Source organism: Mixophyes fleayi, chromosome 11 (assembly GCF_038048845.1).
Source record: "Mixophyes fleayi isolate aMixFle1 chromosome 11, aMixFle1.hap1, whole genome shotgun sequence".
Lineage (NCBI taxonomy): Eukaryota > Metazoa > Chordata > Amphibia > Anura > Limnodynastidae > Mixophyes > Mixophyes fleayi.
Genome location: NC_134412.1, coordinates 65,715,748 through 65,732,186, shown reverse-complemented (window position 1 = coordinate 65,732,186; position 16,439 = coordinate 65,715,748). Strand labels below are relative to the sequence as shown.

The window sequence follows — 16,439 nt, the reverse complement described above, 5'->3', positions numbered from 1 at the left end:
AGGTTTCAACACCATTGTTCATCTATGGCTCATATCGGTGTCCCTGATCTAAAGTGACCTATAGAACATCGGCACATAGTATTTCAGGATAAAAGTGTGCCGATCTTATGAGAGGTAGTGACCTAACCACTAAAGTTCATATTGAAACTGGTTTGAGGTCAGTTCCACCCAGTGGTCGAAGTGGTAATTTTAAAGTGGCGGTATGGTAAATATAAGTATGTAATTTCATAGTTTTACAGATGAAGTGGTAGAAGTGGTGGTATGGCATACCACTGTATACCAGCCCACTTCAACCACTGGTTCCACCTTAAATAGGAAGAGATTATATAGGCAGACAGTTTCACTTGACAGAGACCCGGTATGTGCCCAGCTATTAAGTGACAGGTGACACGACATGTGTATTATAGCAAATCTTGTGTAACTGGACAGTCTCCACCCAATTCAGAGAGATTTCCCGACATCAAGATTTGGGGAAACCAGATTCCTCTATATCTATTATTTGGGGGAGAAGAACATTAATTCATATCTGCAATGCCTCCGCTAAAGCCACATTCTCCTTTTCCTTACAGGATACTTACCACATTTTATACATTATAGTGTACCATCTTCATTATTTTTAAAAGTGTGCACAAAACATCTACTTTAAAATCCAAGAAGGAAATGCATGCCTATATTGATCCAACCAAAGTATGGCCAGGATGTCACTTTACTCCCCTCTACTGCAAGAGTATTTCCTACCCCCCTGACCAATAATGAACATATTGTTTCCAAAATGCATTTATAAAACTGTGCCATAAATAAATCTGTGTAGCAAATTGCAGAATATGATTATTATTCTATAATGATGCACGCAGAACACCAAAACACTAATGTATTGCATTCTAAAAAAAATCCCATAGCTTCAGACAGACACTCAAGCAATCAGATTGGGAGATTGACCAGATTGCTGAGTAAAATAAACTGACCTTAAGTGCTTCCTTCAGATAGGTGGGGTCTTGAATTCCTGTGATCTCTCTTAGTTGGTTAAGCAACATTTGACTGTCCTGAAATTAGAACAGAATACATCATAAACCAAAATTTTAGTAAAAGTGTCGAGAGTACTGGATCAACTATATCAGTTCAAAATTGTATATATAGATTTTTTTTTTTCTTCTTAAACTTTGACTTTTGGTGCTCAAGAAAGACCTACTTCGTAGATTATAAAGATTACTTCCTAGATTGTCTTTGGTTCTGCACATTCTAAGTATAAGTGCTTGGAACCTTACTGCACCTTATAGCAGTGATGGGCAACAGGTGATCCTAGGAATGCCTGCGGCCTCTGAGCCTTCACCCTGGGCCCCAGCACCTACCTGCTTTGTCATCCGATATGTTTGGTATAGCTTGTAAGACTGGCTACCAGATTAAAATACCTGCTAACATGTTACTACTGATAGGCGTCTCTTTCATGAAATGTATTGTTTTAACTTATTACTGAGAATAAGGGTAATGTGTGGCCTTTTGGAAGGTTAGAGGTCCACACATGCAGCCCTGAAGTAGATCAGGTTGCCCATCACTGCCTAACAGAGTAAGTTAGCAAGATAACATATCCCTCTGAGCACCTTTTACACTGCTAATATAGAATATGTGTCACATTCATGTTTAGCTGACCAAGTCACATCAATAATTCCGTCCTTTACCAACATTCCCACTGGACAATTATCAGCTGCTAAGTGGAGCAGGCTGAGCAGACAGAATGGCTTTAGACGAGAGTAGACGTCAGCGACTAGAAAAGTCCTGGGTCCTTATGTGCACTAGTACATATAAGGAGTCAAGGGAATGCCGATGAGCTATTTTAAGGTCAGTTCACATACCATTTGTATTTGTCATTCCTCCTTCACAATGAGGTGCCAGCCACTCATCACTGAGCTGCAGAAAGGCATTGCTTGTAGTGTTACCACAACGAAGTTGGGCAGAATATTACTAGACTTTGGCATCTTCTGATTGGACAACTGTATTACACTAAACAGAATTTCTTTGTTCAAGTAGTATCCCTTTCATCATGTTTGTTTACTTATCTATTAAACACTGGAATATGTTTGACAACACACAATATGTAACAACAAAACACCCTATATAACTACCTATGCCAATTTCTAATAAGCATTTAGTACAGTAAGTGAAAATAAGGGTACTCAAAGTATTTCCCCATGTAAAACATATAGCACAGCCTTGTTAAGTGCGAGATACCAGCTGATAAAAAAAACATTCCCGTTCAGTTATTACATTCCCAACTATTGGAAATAAAATTATTAGCACGAAATATAGTTATTCAAAACATTTAAATTAATGACTGAAACAATGAAATTACAATGTAAAAATTAGAATATCAAAACAAATGTGATACTGCATAAGCTTAATGTGGAAAATGGAATAATAGTAATATACGTTTTATTTTAGGGTAAATCATAGATTTTTTTTTACATGGTAAGCAAGATACAAATACTCAGACGGATTCAAGAGGTATTTCAGCCTGCTCAATAACCTCAAAATAACATTACATTAATTAATAACTAATAGTTCTTAAGTTGAGGAACCTTGACCTTGAAGATCTTGTGACCACAGAGACTGTGTCCTAAAATATTACCCGATGACCAGAAGTAGTGGTGAAGGTTAAAAAGGAATAACTGAACTTTAGGTTATTGGTATAGGGTTAATGAAACAAATACAGAAGCAATGAATTTGCAATAGGGTGTTCAAACAATATGTAAGATGTGTAAACCAATATAGAATCTATTTAGAAGTTTACAAAAAAAAAAAATGATACCTTGGCATGAAAAACCAAAATAAAGGATTTTTTTTTAAATGTATCCTATATTTTTAACAAACATTTAGAATGTGTATGTTTACAAACTCAAAGACAGAAGGAGCTACAGATGTTTCGGGGATAATTCCAAAATTGTACTAGCGATGTGTAGACTCATGACAACAACAAAAAAATCTGGCAACTGCATCTTCTAAAAACGAATTAATTAAATAAGCTTCCAAAAGAAAGCCCTACCTGTTCTAATAAATAATAATAACAATAATAATAAAAATAATAATAAAGCATTTTTTTATTAAGCATAAGAAACAGGAAAACTTGCTATGGTCATTGATATGCAAATTACCCCTAGATATGTTGATACATATTGAGTTGATTTCAGGATTTTTTTTTTTTTTTTTTTTTAATCACTCCAAAGCAAAGAACATAAAAGTAGAATGCGATTAGGAATTCTGTATAAACACATTTTATAATTCAAATACTTCTCTATAATATATTATGATCACTTCTGAGGTAATACGCATTGAAACATTCAGATCCTGTGCCATTGTTTGTGTGATTTGACACAAACTAGCAGTCACTAGCCCCATAATGCTCCTATATTTCAGAGTCACTAATAGGACTGGTTGATCAGAGAATCCAGGAACCCGTCATGACATTAAATAACTATTCAAAAGAAACTAAGACAAGACTCAATAGTCTAAACTAGACGCACAGCTATTCTGCTCGATAGCAGTTAGTCTGCATAAACACTGGTGTTTGCAATACAGCTTTTATTCAATATTGAAAATCAAGTAAACATACTAAGTTTATGTACACCATAGTTCCATAGTCGCACACTGATTTTTATTTTTTTTTTAATTCCGGGAGATCCCAGAGGTGGGCGTGGCTTGGACAGTCACATCATTTTGGCTCCGTTCCCAGCAATAAAATTATCATTCCCTGCAAATCGCGTCATTGAGGCTTACATCTTGCCCAAATCGCTAGGAAGTGGGCAGCATGCAGGAGAACTGTCTGCTGTCCCGGGAATTCAGGAGACCTGCCCAGAATTTGGGAGTCTCCTGGACATCCCCAGAGAGTGGGCAAGTATGATGTACACGTTCAAATATTGTTTAATAAGCTTTTAATATAGATTTATAAATGTTCCCAATCTACTATTTTTAAACAAATGTGTGAAAAGATAGGAATTTGTTATCTTGTTAAAGCCACTTCTTAATCTTATCTTACTGCATTTACAATGTGCTCCCATTGAAACAAATGTATGTACATAAATACTGTAGGTCTATGGCATGCGTATATATGGGCTGTCGCAATGTAGATTCACCCAGCAACCAATCAGATGATCAGGGCAATATGTTTTACACATTCAAGCTTCTATGTCTGGAAGCATTAAGTGTTCCACAGTGGAACGCATAGAGCTGCGAAGGATCCTGGTAGCAATCAGTGTTTTAATTTGACTGTCTGCAAGTTTGCCTTTATATCATTGGCTAACAACTCTCTCCTAGTTTGTTTACTTCAAACCCCACCCACTTAGGAATAAAAAGCTTCTAATCCAGTGATGGGCAAACTACGGCTCGCGGGCCAGATCGGCCCACTTAGAGGTTCTATCCGGCCCGCCAATATTTTAAAAAATTTCATCAAAATATGCATAAAATTATTAGGGCCGACCCTGTGTGTCAGAACCTTAATTTTTATGCCTTCCCAGCTATTTCCTCCATTACACTTCATCCTCCTTCCTAAAAGGACACTTTGTATGTCAATCACTCAAACACCTGCCCACCCCCTAATGGCTGAAAGTCATGTGAGAAGAGATGGGCTGGGCCATATATTAAGGCAGATTTCGATTGGCTGCTGTGTTGTCAGTTAGTGGCTCACCAGAAAGACAGATCTGCAACAACCTGCTGAAACAAGTGCTGTGTCTGTACGATCGCTGCATTTATAGAGGTAACACACTGCTATAGAACACCCTCCCGTCCCATTCAAAAAATTTGTATTATATATTTCGATATTTGAGTTTTTTAAAAAATTATATTGGCCCGCCTAAAGTTTTTCTTTTTTATTTGGGCCGCTCCTGAAAAAGTTTGCCCATCACTGTTCTAATCTCTCCAGTACCCGTTAGACATCATGCCAATGGGCTCACCAAAGTCTTCCTTGTATCCAGTTTTGCCAAGAGCAAATAACTTTAAAGGTATTATTATTATTATCATCATTTATTTGTTAGGCGCCACAAGGTATCCGCAGCGCCGCACACAGTACTAACAGTAGACTATACAGGGTGAAACCATACACAACAATGAACAAAAAGTACCAATAATTCAGAAACTCCGGCTAGTCATATGCAGTAAAGACGGAGCGGAAGAACAGGTATGGAGACAGGAGGGGAGGGGGCCCTGCTCATACGAGCTTACATCCTAAGGGAGGGTAAATAGACCAGGCACAAAAGAGAAGCCAGTTGAAGCAAGAGGAAAGAAGGGAGGACGTGCAAAGAGAGGAGATGGGGGTTAAGTAGATGGTTTGTAGACTTTGAGGAAGAGGCGAATTTTGAGTGCATGTTTGAAGGAGCACAGAGTAGGAGAGAGACGGATGGAACGAGGGAGGTCGTTCCAGAGAAGGGGGGCTGCACGGGAAAAGTCTTGGATTCTGGAGTGGGAAGAGGTGATAAGGGTGGAGGAGAGGCGGCGGTCGTTGGCCGAGCGCAGGGAGCGGGCGGGAGTGTGAATGGAGGAGGTTAGAGATATAAGGGGCAGTAAACTGAGAGAGAGCCTTGTAAGTGGTGGTGAGGAGTTTGAAAAGGATTCTGTAGGGGAAGAGGAGCCAGTGTAAGGCAAGGCAGAGAGGGGAGGCAGAGGAGGAGCGGCGTGAGAGGAAGACGAGTCTTGCGGCCGCAGTGAGAAGGAGGTTACAATAATCAAGGCAGGAGATGATGAGTGCGTGGATGATAGTTTTGGTGGCATCCTGAGAGAGAAAAGGACGGATGCAGGCGATGTTGCGTAGTTGGAAGCGACAGGCTTGGGCAAGGGAATGAATGTGGGGGGCAAAAGAGAGAGAGGAGTCAAGGGTGACACCCAGGCAGTGAAGTTGGGTGACAGAGGAGATGGTGGTGTTGTTGACGACAATAGAGAGGTCATCGTGGGATGGGAGTCTAGGCGGAGGAAAGACAATGAGTTCAGTTTTAGAGATAGTGATTTTGAGAAAGCGCTCGGACATCCAGGAGGAGATGGCGGAGAGGCAGTCGGATACTCAAGCGAGGAGGGTGGAGGAAAGATCAGGAGAGAAGATATAGAGTTGAATGTCGTCAGCATAAAGGTGATACTGAAGACCGAAGGAGGAGATGAGAGCACCAAGGGAGGAAGTGTAGAGCGAAAAGAGTAGAGGGCCAAGAACAGAGCCCTGTGGGACTCCTACGGTGAGAGGGTAGGGGGAGGAGGAAGAACCAGACGTGGATACAGAGAAGGAGCAATTAGCGAGGTATGAGGCGAACCAGGCATGGGCAGAACCAGAGAGGCAGAAAAAAGTTTGCAGCAGGAGGGGGTGGTCCACGGTGTCAAAGGCTGCAGAGAGGTCAAGGAGGATGAGTACGGAGAAGTGACCCTTGGATTTGGCTGATAGGAGATCATTAGTAACCTTGGCCAGGGCAGTTTCGGTAGAATGGAGGGGGCGGTAGCCAGATTGGAGAGGGTCAAGGAGGGAATTGTCCGCGAGGTGCCTGGTTAGGCGGCTGCAGACAATCCGCTTAAGTAATTTGGAGGCATAGGGGAGAAGAGAGATAGGGTGATAATTAGCAAGAGAGGTGGGGTCAAGATTGGGTTTTTTGAGGATAGGAGAGATAAGAGCGTGTTTAAAAGAAGAGGGTACTACACCAGAGGAGAGTGATAGGTTGAAAAGGTGTGCTAGGTAACAGCAGGCTGTTGGAGAGAGAGAGCGAAGGAGGTGGGAGGGGATGGGATCGAGAGGGTAGGTAAAGGGTGGAGAGGAAAGAATAAGGGAGCGAACTTCTTCACCGGTTGTAGGGCTGAAGGAACATCAGAGTTGGTTGATGGGGGGAGGTGAAGCGATGAGGGTGGCGGGAGAAGGGGAGGAGGAGATGTTCAGTCTGATGGCCTCAATTTTGGAAGAGAAGAAAGTGGCGAAGTCAGAAGCGGAGAGGGAAGGCGGGACAGAGGGGGAGGGGGGGAGAGGAGGGAGCTGAACGTGGCAAAGAGGCAGTGGGGATTGGAGGACTGAGAAGAAATGAGGGACTTAAAGAAGGATTGTTTAGCGAGGGAGAGGGCAGAGGAGAAAGAAGAGAGTATGAATTTAAAGTAGAGGAAGTCAGCCAGGGAGCGAGATTTCCTCCAGAGGCGTTCAGCAGTGCGAGAGCATCTTTGGAGGAAGCGGGTGAGTTTTGAGTGCCAGGGTTGGGGAATAATGCAGCGTCGGCGGATAGAAGAGGCCGGGGCAACAGCGTCCAGGGCAGTGGTGAGGGAGTGGTTATAGAGAGAGGAGACCTGGTAGGGGGTAAGAAGACAACTTGTTTCTGCCCCCTAAGTAGGTCATACGTACACCTGCTTTTAACTTAATTATTTTTAAGTTGTATATTGGAAGGATTTGTAGTATTTGATATAGCTGTGGCTGGCAACAAACAACAACACTACCAGCTCATCCTGGGTCAAATAATACTGCTTTCATACTGCCACCAAGGCAATATCCTGGGTTCATACGGGGAACAGAGAGGGGCAGAGGTTCCCCCAGAGTCAAATTCCCGGGTAGACCACGTTCATACTGAACACGGGTCTGCCCGGGGTCTCCATGGCAACATCACAAGAGGAGCTCTGATTGGCTCCTCTTGTGATTTTTTTTTTATTTTGTACTTTAACATTGTATCTGGCGAGACCTGAGTTGAAATACCCGGGTCGCACCTTTCATAGTGCAGGCTTCCCGAGGCAAAACCGGGAATTATCCCACCAAAATACCTGGGTCTAATTCCCGGGTCTGATGACCCAGGAATTAGATCTGGGACCATCATACTGCACCTCGACCCAGGTTGTTTGGGCTTGCCCTGGCAAAAACCTGTTTTTTTGATGGAGTATGAATGGGGTATAAGAGTGACAAGGGAGATATGAAGGGATACAGAAAAATAAGAGAACAGATGGACACAAAAGCCATAGCCTCTGATTAAAAAGCACCTCAAATGAATTCAAATGAGATTATATATACCCGATCAGCCACAACATTAACATCACTTGCCTAATACTGTGTAGGTCCCCCTTGTGCCTCCAAAACAGGTCTGACCTGTCGAAGCATGGACTCCACAAGATCTCTGAAGATGTCCTATGGTATCTGGCACCAAGACGTTAGCAGCATATCCTCTAAGTCCTGTAAATTACGCAGTGGGACCTCCATGGCTCGGACCTGCTTTTCCCGTACATCCCACAGATGCTCGAACGGATTGAGATCTGGGGAATTTGGAGGCCAAGTCAACACCTTGAACTCTTTGACATGTCCCTCAAACCATATCACAATTTGGCACTTGTCAAAGTCGCTCAGATCCTTACACTTGCCTATTTTTCCTGCTTCCAACACATCAACTTCAAGAACTAACCATTCACTTGCTGCCTATATATCCAACCCCTTGACAGGTGCAATTGAAACGAGATAAGCAATGTTATTCACTTCACTTGTCAGTAGTTTTAATGTTGTAGCTGATCGATGAATATTACAGGGGAAAGAGAATTTTACTCAAAGCAAAAAGATTACCATTATTAATCTATATATACAGAACCATCAACTTTCATTAGTACATTATGGTGCAGGGCATAATTAAGTACTTAGTGAGTGCTCCCATCGATTGTCGTTGTATAGGACAAACGCTGCAGACAACGTTGAACCTGTAGGTGTGTGTACAGGCCCATTCATTCACTTACTTTAGATTTTGGACTCAGTGCCAATGCTCATTTAATAGGCTTTAAGTATGCTGTTTAAATTGTTAAAATGAACACCTGTGAATGAGTTCTCTGTGCAGCGCTGCGGAATTAGTGGTGCTATATAAATAGATGATGACGACGCCGCCGCCTTAAGACAGTGATAGCCAACCTGATGTCAGGGGTCATATGGGTATCCCTCTAACCTTCAAAAGGGCCGCATATTACCTTCAGTCTTAGTAATATGTTAAAACATACACTTAAAGAGAGACTTTTCTGTAATAACCTAACAGCAAGCATGTTAAACAAGTGTCACTAGCTATAACAAACAAACCTGACAATACAGCACGAAGGAGCCTCTGAAAGTAGGTGAAGGCTTAAAGTCTATTTTGTACCATGATCACACTTTCTTGTTTTGGCTGCAGCATCAATCTCCAGATTGGCTGAGCTACACCGCTAGTAGTGATGTCACTGAAATAGTTCATTTGAAAAAAAAAATACCAAGCAATTACAAACATGTTTTAATGGTCCCAATAAGTACAGCTGGAATAGAACATTTCAGTGGGCAACTTATCTTGTAACCACTCTACAGCACTGACCCTTACACCTGCAGAGTGAGACAGAGCTGGTAATATGCAATATCAAATATTGCACCCTCTGGTATCTTCTCTTCATTTGATCCCACAAATGAATAGGTAGTAGAGTGGAAGAAGATCTATTTCAATTGACCCTATGCCTGCACAAATTAATTGATTACTCTCTCCTATGCTCATCCCAGACTTAACAAATGTAATCTCTGCCTCTCCACTGGTATCTTCCCTCATTATTCAAACATGCAGTAATTATTCCTATTCAAAACATAAAAAATTCTGACCTAAACTCTCTCACAGATTACAGTCCAAGCTCTCAACGCCAATGCCCCTTTACGCTTGAGAGGCTTGCCTACGCTGGTCTTGGCACGCTTCCATTCCTCACATAACCTATTGGACCTTCAGTCAGGCTTTCCCAACACTTCACAGAGACTGAGCGGACTAAGGTGGTCAGTGATTTGATCACTGCTAAATCTAAAAGCCAGTACTCACTTATAATTCTCCTGGACCTATGTACTGCATTTAACACTGCTGTCCACACTCTTCTCATACAAACACTACATTCCCTAGTTCTTCAAGACATTCATCATCATCATCATCACTATTTATTTATATAGCGCCACTGATTCCGCAGCGCTGTACAGAGAACTCATTCACATCAGTCCCTGCCCCATTGGAGCTTACAGTCTAAATTCCCTAACATACATACACAGACAGACAGACAGACAGACACTAGGGTCAATTTTGATAGCAGCCAATTAACCTACTTGTATGTTTTTGGAGTGTGGGAGGATACAGGAGCACCCGGAGGAAACCCACGCAAACACAGGGAGAACATGCAAACTCTGCACAGATAAGGCCATGGTCGGGAATTGAACTCATGACCCCAGTGATGTTAGGCAGAAGTGCTAACCACTAAGCCACCGTGCTGACATTGTCCTAACCTGATTCTCATCCTACTTATCAAACTGCTTTAGTGTCCGTTTCTCTGGATCCATCTTCTCTATGCTTCCTCGATTACCTGGAGAGCCACAATGCTCAGTACTAGACACTTTTCTATCTATACCACTTGGAACACTAATGAATGCCTTTGAATTTCAGTGTCCTCTATACAGATGGTACCAAAATATATTCATCCTCTTCACATATCTCATCGTGTGTGTTGGACCGCACTATTGAAAGTCTTTTCATCTTGGAAACATCTTGCCAACTCAAATGCTAACTTTCAAAAACTGAAGTAATAAAATTCACACCAATCAACAGGATTTGAGTACTGTATATCACTGTCTAGGGTGGTAAATTTATCAAGCTGCGGGTTTGAAAATGTGGAGATGCTGCCTATAGCAACCTGTCATTTTGTAAAATGTACTAAATTAATGGATATCCAGCATCTGATTGGTTGCTATAGGCAACATCTTCAGTTTTTCAAACCTGCAGTTTGATAAATTTACCCCCTAGGTACAGACCTTTGTTCCCCTGTATCCAAATCCTGATACATACATCAAAGAAACATTTCCAGAATCACATCTCACACAAAGTATTGCGCAACAATATGAATTCATTACTGTACTCATCTCCAACACTGTAACAAATTATACTTCCTAAAATACTCCTACAAATCTCAACTTGCATCCGATCACCAATTAATTGTCACTAATTTCTGAGAGATGCATTAAATATTCATTCTGACTTCATGAAATTAACGTAAGCATATGCGCAAAGGGAATGCAAGAAGATACGGGGACACGGTCATATGGATCTGTCACGGTCTAACACACCTAATTTCTAGGTGCTTGGTGGACTCTCCAACCATTTACATAGTGGCAATGAAGCAGGTTTGAGCACTTGTGATGTTTCATTTGATTTGTGTACGAGACACTACACGAGTTTTTCCCATATTTACATCATACTGCTGAGTAATCTGGAACATTGGAGGGTAAAGACTTCTACACAGATGAAGTTTTAAGGATATTATGTTTGGAATTATACCATTAAAAGGTAGATCATTGATTATTATTTATACCTTGCTTTCCTCCAGAAGGTGTTACAATCTAAATATATTCCCTAGGAGATAGAATTTAGCGCTGCTTATATACAATTCGTTTTTCATTTTTTAATCTCCCACATGGACTATTCAATTCCTTTCTTACTAGCCTTCCCTTAACTACACTTTCATACATACAATCTATTTTGAATGTAGTGGCAAAACTAGCTTTCCTTGATGTTTCTAGAAACGTTAATTCAAAATACCATAAAATATGGTCCAGATGATACTCTTCAAGATACCAAGCATGCTCAAATGACTTGTCTTTTGAATGATGTCCCTATTGGAGGAAAGGGAGAGGATGGATCTTTTGGCTGCCCTGTTCTGTGCAGTAAGAGTAAAATTAAAACCATTACCTCTATACAACCGATTGCCTGTTAATATATATCAAGTGCAAAATATATATTTGATGCTAGTCTCTGTGGTGACTCTCTTTACACCGATTCTGTATAATGCTATCACGCGTGTTGGACTTTGCTCATAGATCTTCTTAAAAATGTTCTAGGTACGTAACTTTTACGTGCGAGTCGATATCCTTACGAGATGAGCGTTACAATTTATCTGTGATTTGTTTTTTTGTTTACATGTTCGTTTTTGTTTTTGAAAAACCAATAAACATTTACCTGATTTAAGACGCAAAAAAAACTAGTCTTCCTTGCAAAAAGTTGCTGTTCTGTTTTACAGAATCACATTACTTTTACATTAACAAAACTAGTTGTGAAACCAATCAGATTTAGCTGATAAAATTGTAATTGGATAGGTCTGGAAATGTGGTCAGCTGATAAACGCAAAGGCATTTGTGTTCAGTTGTCTAACACTGATATAAATCAGAGCCCGTTTATAACTATACTAATTAACATGATCTGTCCCTTGTTTTGTTGACATTAGTCAACACTAAATATCTGATCAGAAAGGTAGAACATCTCATGAATCACTGCTGAGTATGAGTGACAGTTTTACAGTTTTCTAGAAAGCAAGCATACACTGCTCAGAGTCATAGGTTCACAGGCTGAGCATGACCAGTGACATCACAGCAATTAATAAAGAAGGACATTAAACCACTGATATGCTAAGCTTTATGATTTCAGTATTTTGTCTTACCTAAAGTTTTTAAATCACTGACTACAGTGTTGGCTAACCTGTGACACTCCAGGGGGTAAATGTATGAATCTCCGGATTCTTCATCTCCGGCGTGTTCAGCCTCTTCATCGCTTAAATTTAAAGCGGCGCTGCATTGTAAAGGGAAGTTTCCTTTTACAATGCAGCGCCGCCTTAAATTTAAGCGCTGAAGAGGCTGAACACGCCGGAGATGAAGAATCCGGAAATTCATACATTTACCCCCAAGTGTTGTGAAACTACAAGTCCTAGCATACCTTTCCAGCAATAAGCTGCTATATAGTGGCAAAGCATGCTGGGACTTGTAGTTTTCACAACACCTGGAGTGTCACAGGTTAGCCAACACTGGCCTAACACATATGGGGTTTATGGATCTCTATTTACAAACAAAAGTTTGTTGTAATATATCAATATTTTAATCAGGGTAGAACAGAATTTACCTTCATGATTTAAATTTTACAATAATTTCTTGTATTCAGTCATCCATTATCCTCCACATAGTGAGCAGCGGCATTCATCTATACTGATAAGATTATCTATGGGAAAGACAATGTCTTCTATAAATGGATGCCAAGAGCCTGATTTAGAGTTGAACATAAGTGTAATATTTTTAGTTACACGGCTCTTGAAAATACAATTGCTATGGGATGTATATTTTACTTCTATGTAAACCAGGTACAAGTTTTGGAGTCAACAATGAGTGTTGTATATTTACTTTGAACGCATCTATACACTAGTCTTAAGCATACACTTAACATTCTCTTGACCATATTAGAGATTAAAGGGGTTTTCATCTTTGGTAGGATCCCATTATCTAAGGACAGGCCCCATGTTCACATTTATTAAACTGCGGGTTTGGAAAAGTGGAAATGTTGCCTATAGCAACCAGATTCTAGCTATTTATTTAGTACATTCTACAAAATGACAGCTAGAATCTGATTGGTTGCTACAGGCAACATCTCCATTTTTTAAACCCACAGTTTAGTAAATATACCCCTATGAGTGATAGACAGAGGAAAAAAGGGAGCTGTCATCATTGCTATCAGTTTCCCCAAGCATATCCCAACACTTCAGGGAACTAGGACAGGAATCTGTATGTAACTTCTGATTGGATTGGCCTGGGATCCTTCTTAATCAGGAAGTTGCCCATTTTGAGTATTAATGCATTTTTAGTGAGAAACAATTCAGAAGTTGCTCATATGCAACTACCATATTTTAATGCAAGTACGTTCCCAATAAAATCATTGACTTAGATCAATAAACTGCAATATATGTCAGGTTAAATTCATACTTCCTGTGGATATATCTCACACACAAAAAACATACCGTGCAAAGCAGTTTGTTTGGTTGTTGTTGGTTACAGCTCATTTGTACACCTTGCCCTATTTTATTGAAGAAAAAAAAAGCCCCAAAGCACTTTCTTGAGTCATCATGGGCAGCTCTCTACCAGCAAACACAGACATTGCCGCAAGATACCCTGCAGGATAGAATACCCAAGTTTTGCTTTTAGATGTATAAATGAATCTCCCACAACATGTTTTCAAATTATTTTCTTGCAATATCTTGTATTTTCTTGTAAATCTCAATAGTAGCCTGTTACTTGTATCTTGGTATATTTGTGATACTAGTGACACTATTTTTCCAGAAAGGGTTTTGAGGTTTAGATAAAAGTTAGTTTTTCACTAGGTGACATTTCCCTGTAAAGTGCAGGAAAATGGAGAAACAAATGTAATACTGTAGCCATGAAAGGTAATAGCCCGTAACAAACTAATCTTTTAAATGTGCACATGCCATGACACAAGGTCAATCACTATACAGGAGAGTACTGTGCTTCTGGAGGGAAGACATTTACTTTCAAATCACTGGAAACTTTTGCTGCTTTCAGTGGATACTTTGTTGCTCATGTTTATATTATTTACAAAACACAAAGACTTGAGTCACTTGGGAGATTTTAGAAAGGAGAGTTGGGCCCCGGATACTGAGGACAGACAGACAATAACATATTAATAGAGCGTAGGAAAAAGTTAACATTGGCTGAGTCCACAGTTAACACAGTGCCCAGATTGGTATAGCGGCCACTGACAGTTATGTAGATCACAGCAGGACTCCGCTTTCACCCAGCTGCTGGTCCACTTCCTCCCCCCGGCCCTCACCGTGTAGTGCTGAGAGCGGCTCTCCGAGCTGGCCCCACTCTCGCTGTCACTCTCCTCCTCCTCTTCTTCCCCTTCTTTTTCCTCTTCCCCCTCTTTTCCTTCTTCTTCTGGCTGTCTGTCCGCAGTCATGTTATAACCGATCACCATAGCGCCCGAGGCACCGCATGCTCCGGTCCCTACTGTCATCTCCGGAGCGCGGCCCGTACGACACGCCCCCCTCAGAGGAGACCTCCCACCTCACCACACGTGCGCCCACGCCCTCTCTATTGACTTCTCAGGGTCCGTTCACAGGGTCAGAGCGCGTGACGTCATCAGGTCCAACTGTCAGCTGGTGGTCTCGGTCAGCTGCCCCATAATGTCATTTCTAATATTATTCTCCAGTACAGTATTGTTACATAAATATCGTTTAAGTGCCTCCTAAGTATATATTATTTTACATATTCTATATACACTATATGGACAATAGTATTTGGCAACAACAGTTATTGAGTTGAGGTGTTTCAATCAGACCTGTTGCCAGTGGGGTATAAAATGTGATACAAAATGGGTCGTCCTGAAGAGCTCAGTGACTTCAAGGGTGGTACTGTGATAGGATGTCACCTTTGCAAAAATGTCATCCTTGCTGGATATTCCACGGTTAACTGTAAGTGATATTATTAGAAAGTGGAATCGTTAAGGAACAACAGAAACTCAGCCACGAAGCGGAAGACCACGTAAAGTCACAGAGCAGAGTCAACGACTGCTAAGGTACATGGTGCGTAAAAGTCGCCAATGCTCTGCTGATTCCATAGCTGAAGAGTTCAGAAATTTCACTAGCATTAAGATCATACATGACAACTTTTAAGATCCGGGGGAGAAGTCATGTGACAAGGGGTAGGAGTAGGAGGGAGGCGTGGTGACATTGTCGCGTCACCATAGCCCCGCCCTCACTATAAAATGACGAAATTCACGGCATTGAATAGCGGGGGCGGACCTTAATGATGCAATTAAGCCCCGCCCCTCCATTCAATGCCGTGAATTTCGGTGAATGCGGGAGCTTTGCCTACTCTCCCGGGAATTCTGGGAGAGTAGGTAAGTATGATTAAGGCAAGCACAGAAACTGTCCGGCGGGAGCTTAATGGAATGACTTTCAATGGCGAAGCAGCTGTATGCAAGCCTCACATGACCAAGACCAAAGCCAAGCGTCAGATGGAGTGGTGTAAAGCACACCAAGGCTGCACTGTGGAGCAGTGGAAACGTGTTCTGTGGAGTGATGAATAACGCTTCTCTGTTTGACCGTCAGATGGGAGAGTCTGGGTTTGGCGGATGCCGGGAGAACATTACCTGCCTGACTGCATTATGCCAACTGTGAAGTTTGGTGGAGGAGGGATAATAGTATGGGGCTGTTTGGGCTAGGCCCCCTATCTCCAGTGAAGAGCAATCTTAATGCTTCAGCATACCAAGTCATTTTGGACAATCTGTGCATCCAATTTTGTGGCAATAGTTTGGGGAAGGCCCTTTTCTAATCCAGCATGACTGTGCCCCTGTGCACAAAGCAAGGACTACAAAGACATGGTTTGATGAGTTCGGTGAAGAACATGACTGGCCCGTATAGAGCCCTAATCTCAACCCCATCGAGCACCTTTGGGATGAACTGGAACGTAGATTGTGAGCCAGACCTTCTCGTCCAACATCAGTGCCTGACCTCATAAATGCTCTACAGAATGAATAGGCTCAAATTCCCACAGAAACACTTCAACATCTTGTGGAAAGCCTTCCAAAAAGAGTAGAAGCTGTTATCGCTGCAGAAAGAGGACCAACACCATATTAAAGTATATGTATTTGAATGCAATGTTA

General features: G+C 41.4%; 1 protein-coding gene across 2 annotated transcripts in view; it reads right to left on the bottom strand.

The window, feature by feature from the left end:
• USP28 (ubiquitin specific peptidase 28) overlaps nucleotides 1–14,831 on the bottom strand; it is a 77,813-nt gene extending 62,982 nt beyond the window's left edge. For both annotated transcript variants that reach the window (XM_075191240.1, XM_075191241.1), the window contains exons 1-2: nucleotides 14,604–14,831; nucleotides 966–1,043 (exon numbers count right to left, since the gene is read on the bottom strand). In XM_075191240.1, the coding sequence (XP_075047341.1) occupies nucleotides 966–1,043; nucleotides 14,604–14,789 (264 nt within the window). In that variant the 5' untranslated portion in view covers nucleotides 14,790–14,831. The remainder of the gene's footprint in view (nucleotides 1–965; nucleotides 1,044–14,603) is intronic.
• Between the last annotated feature and the right edge of the window lie 1,608 nt (nucleotides 14,832–16,439).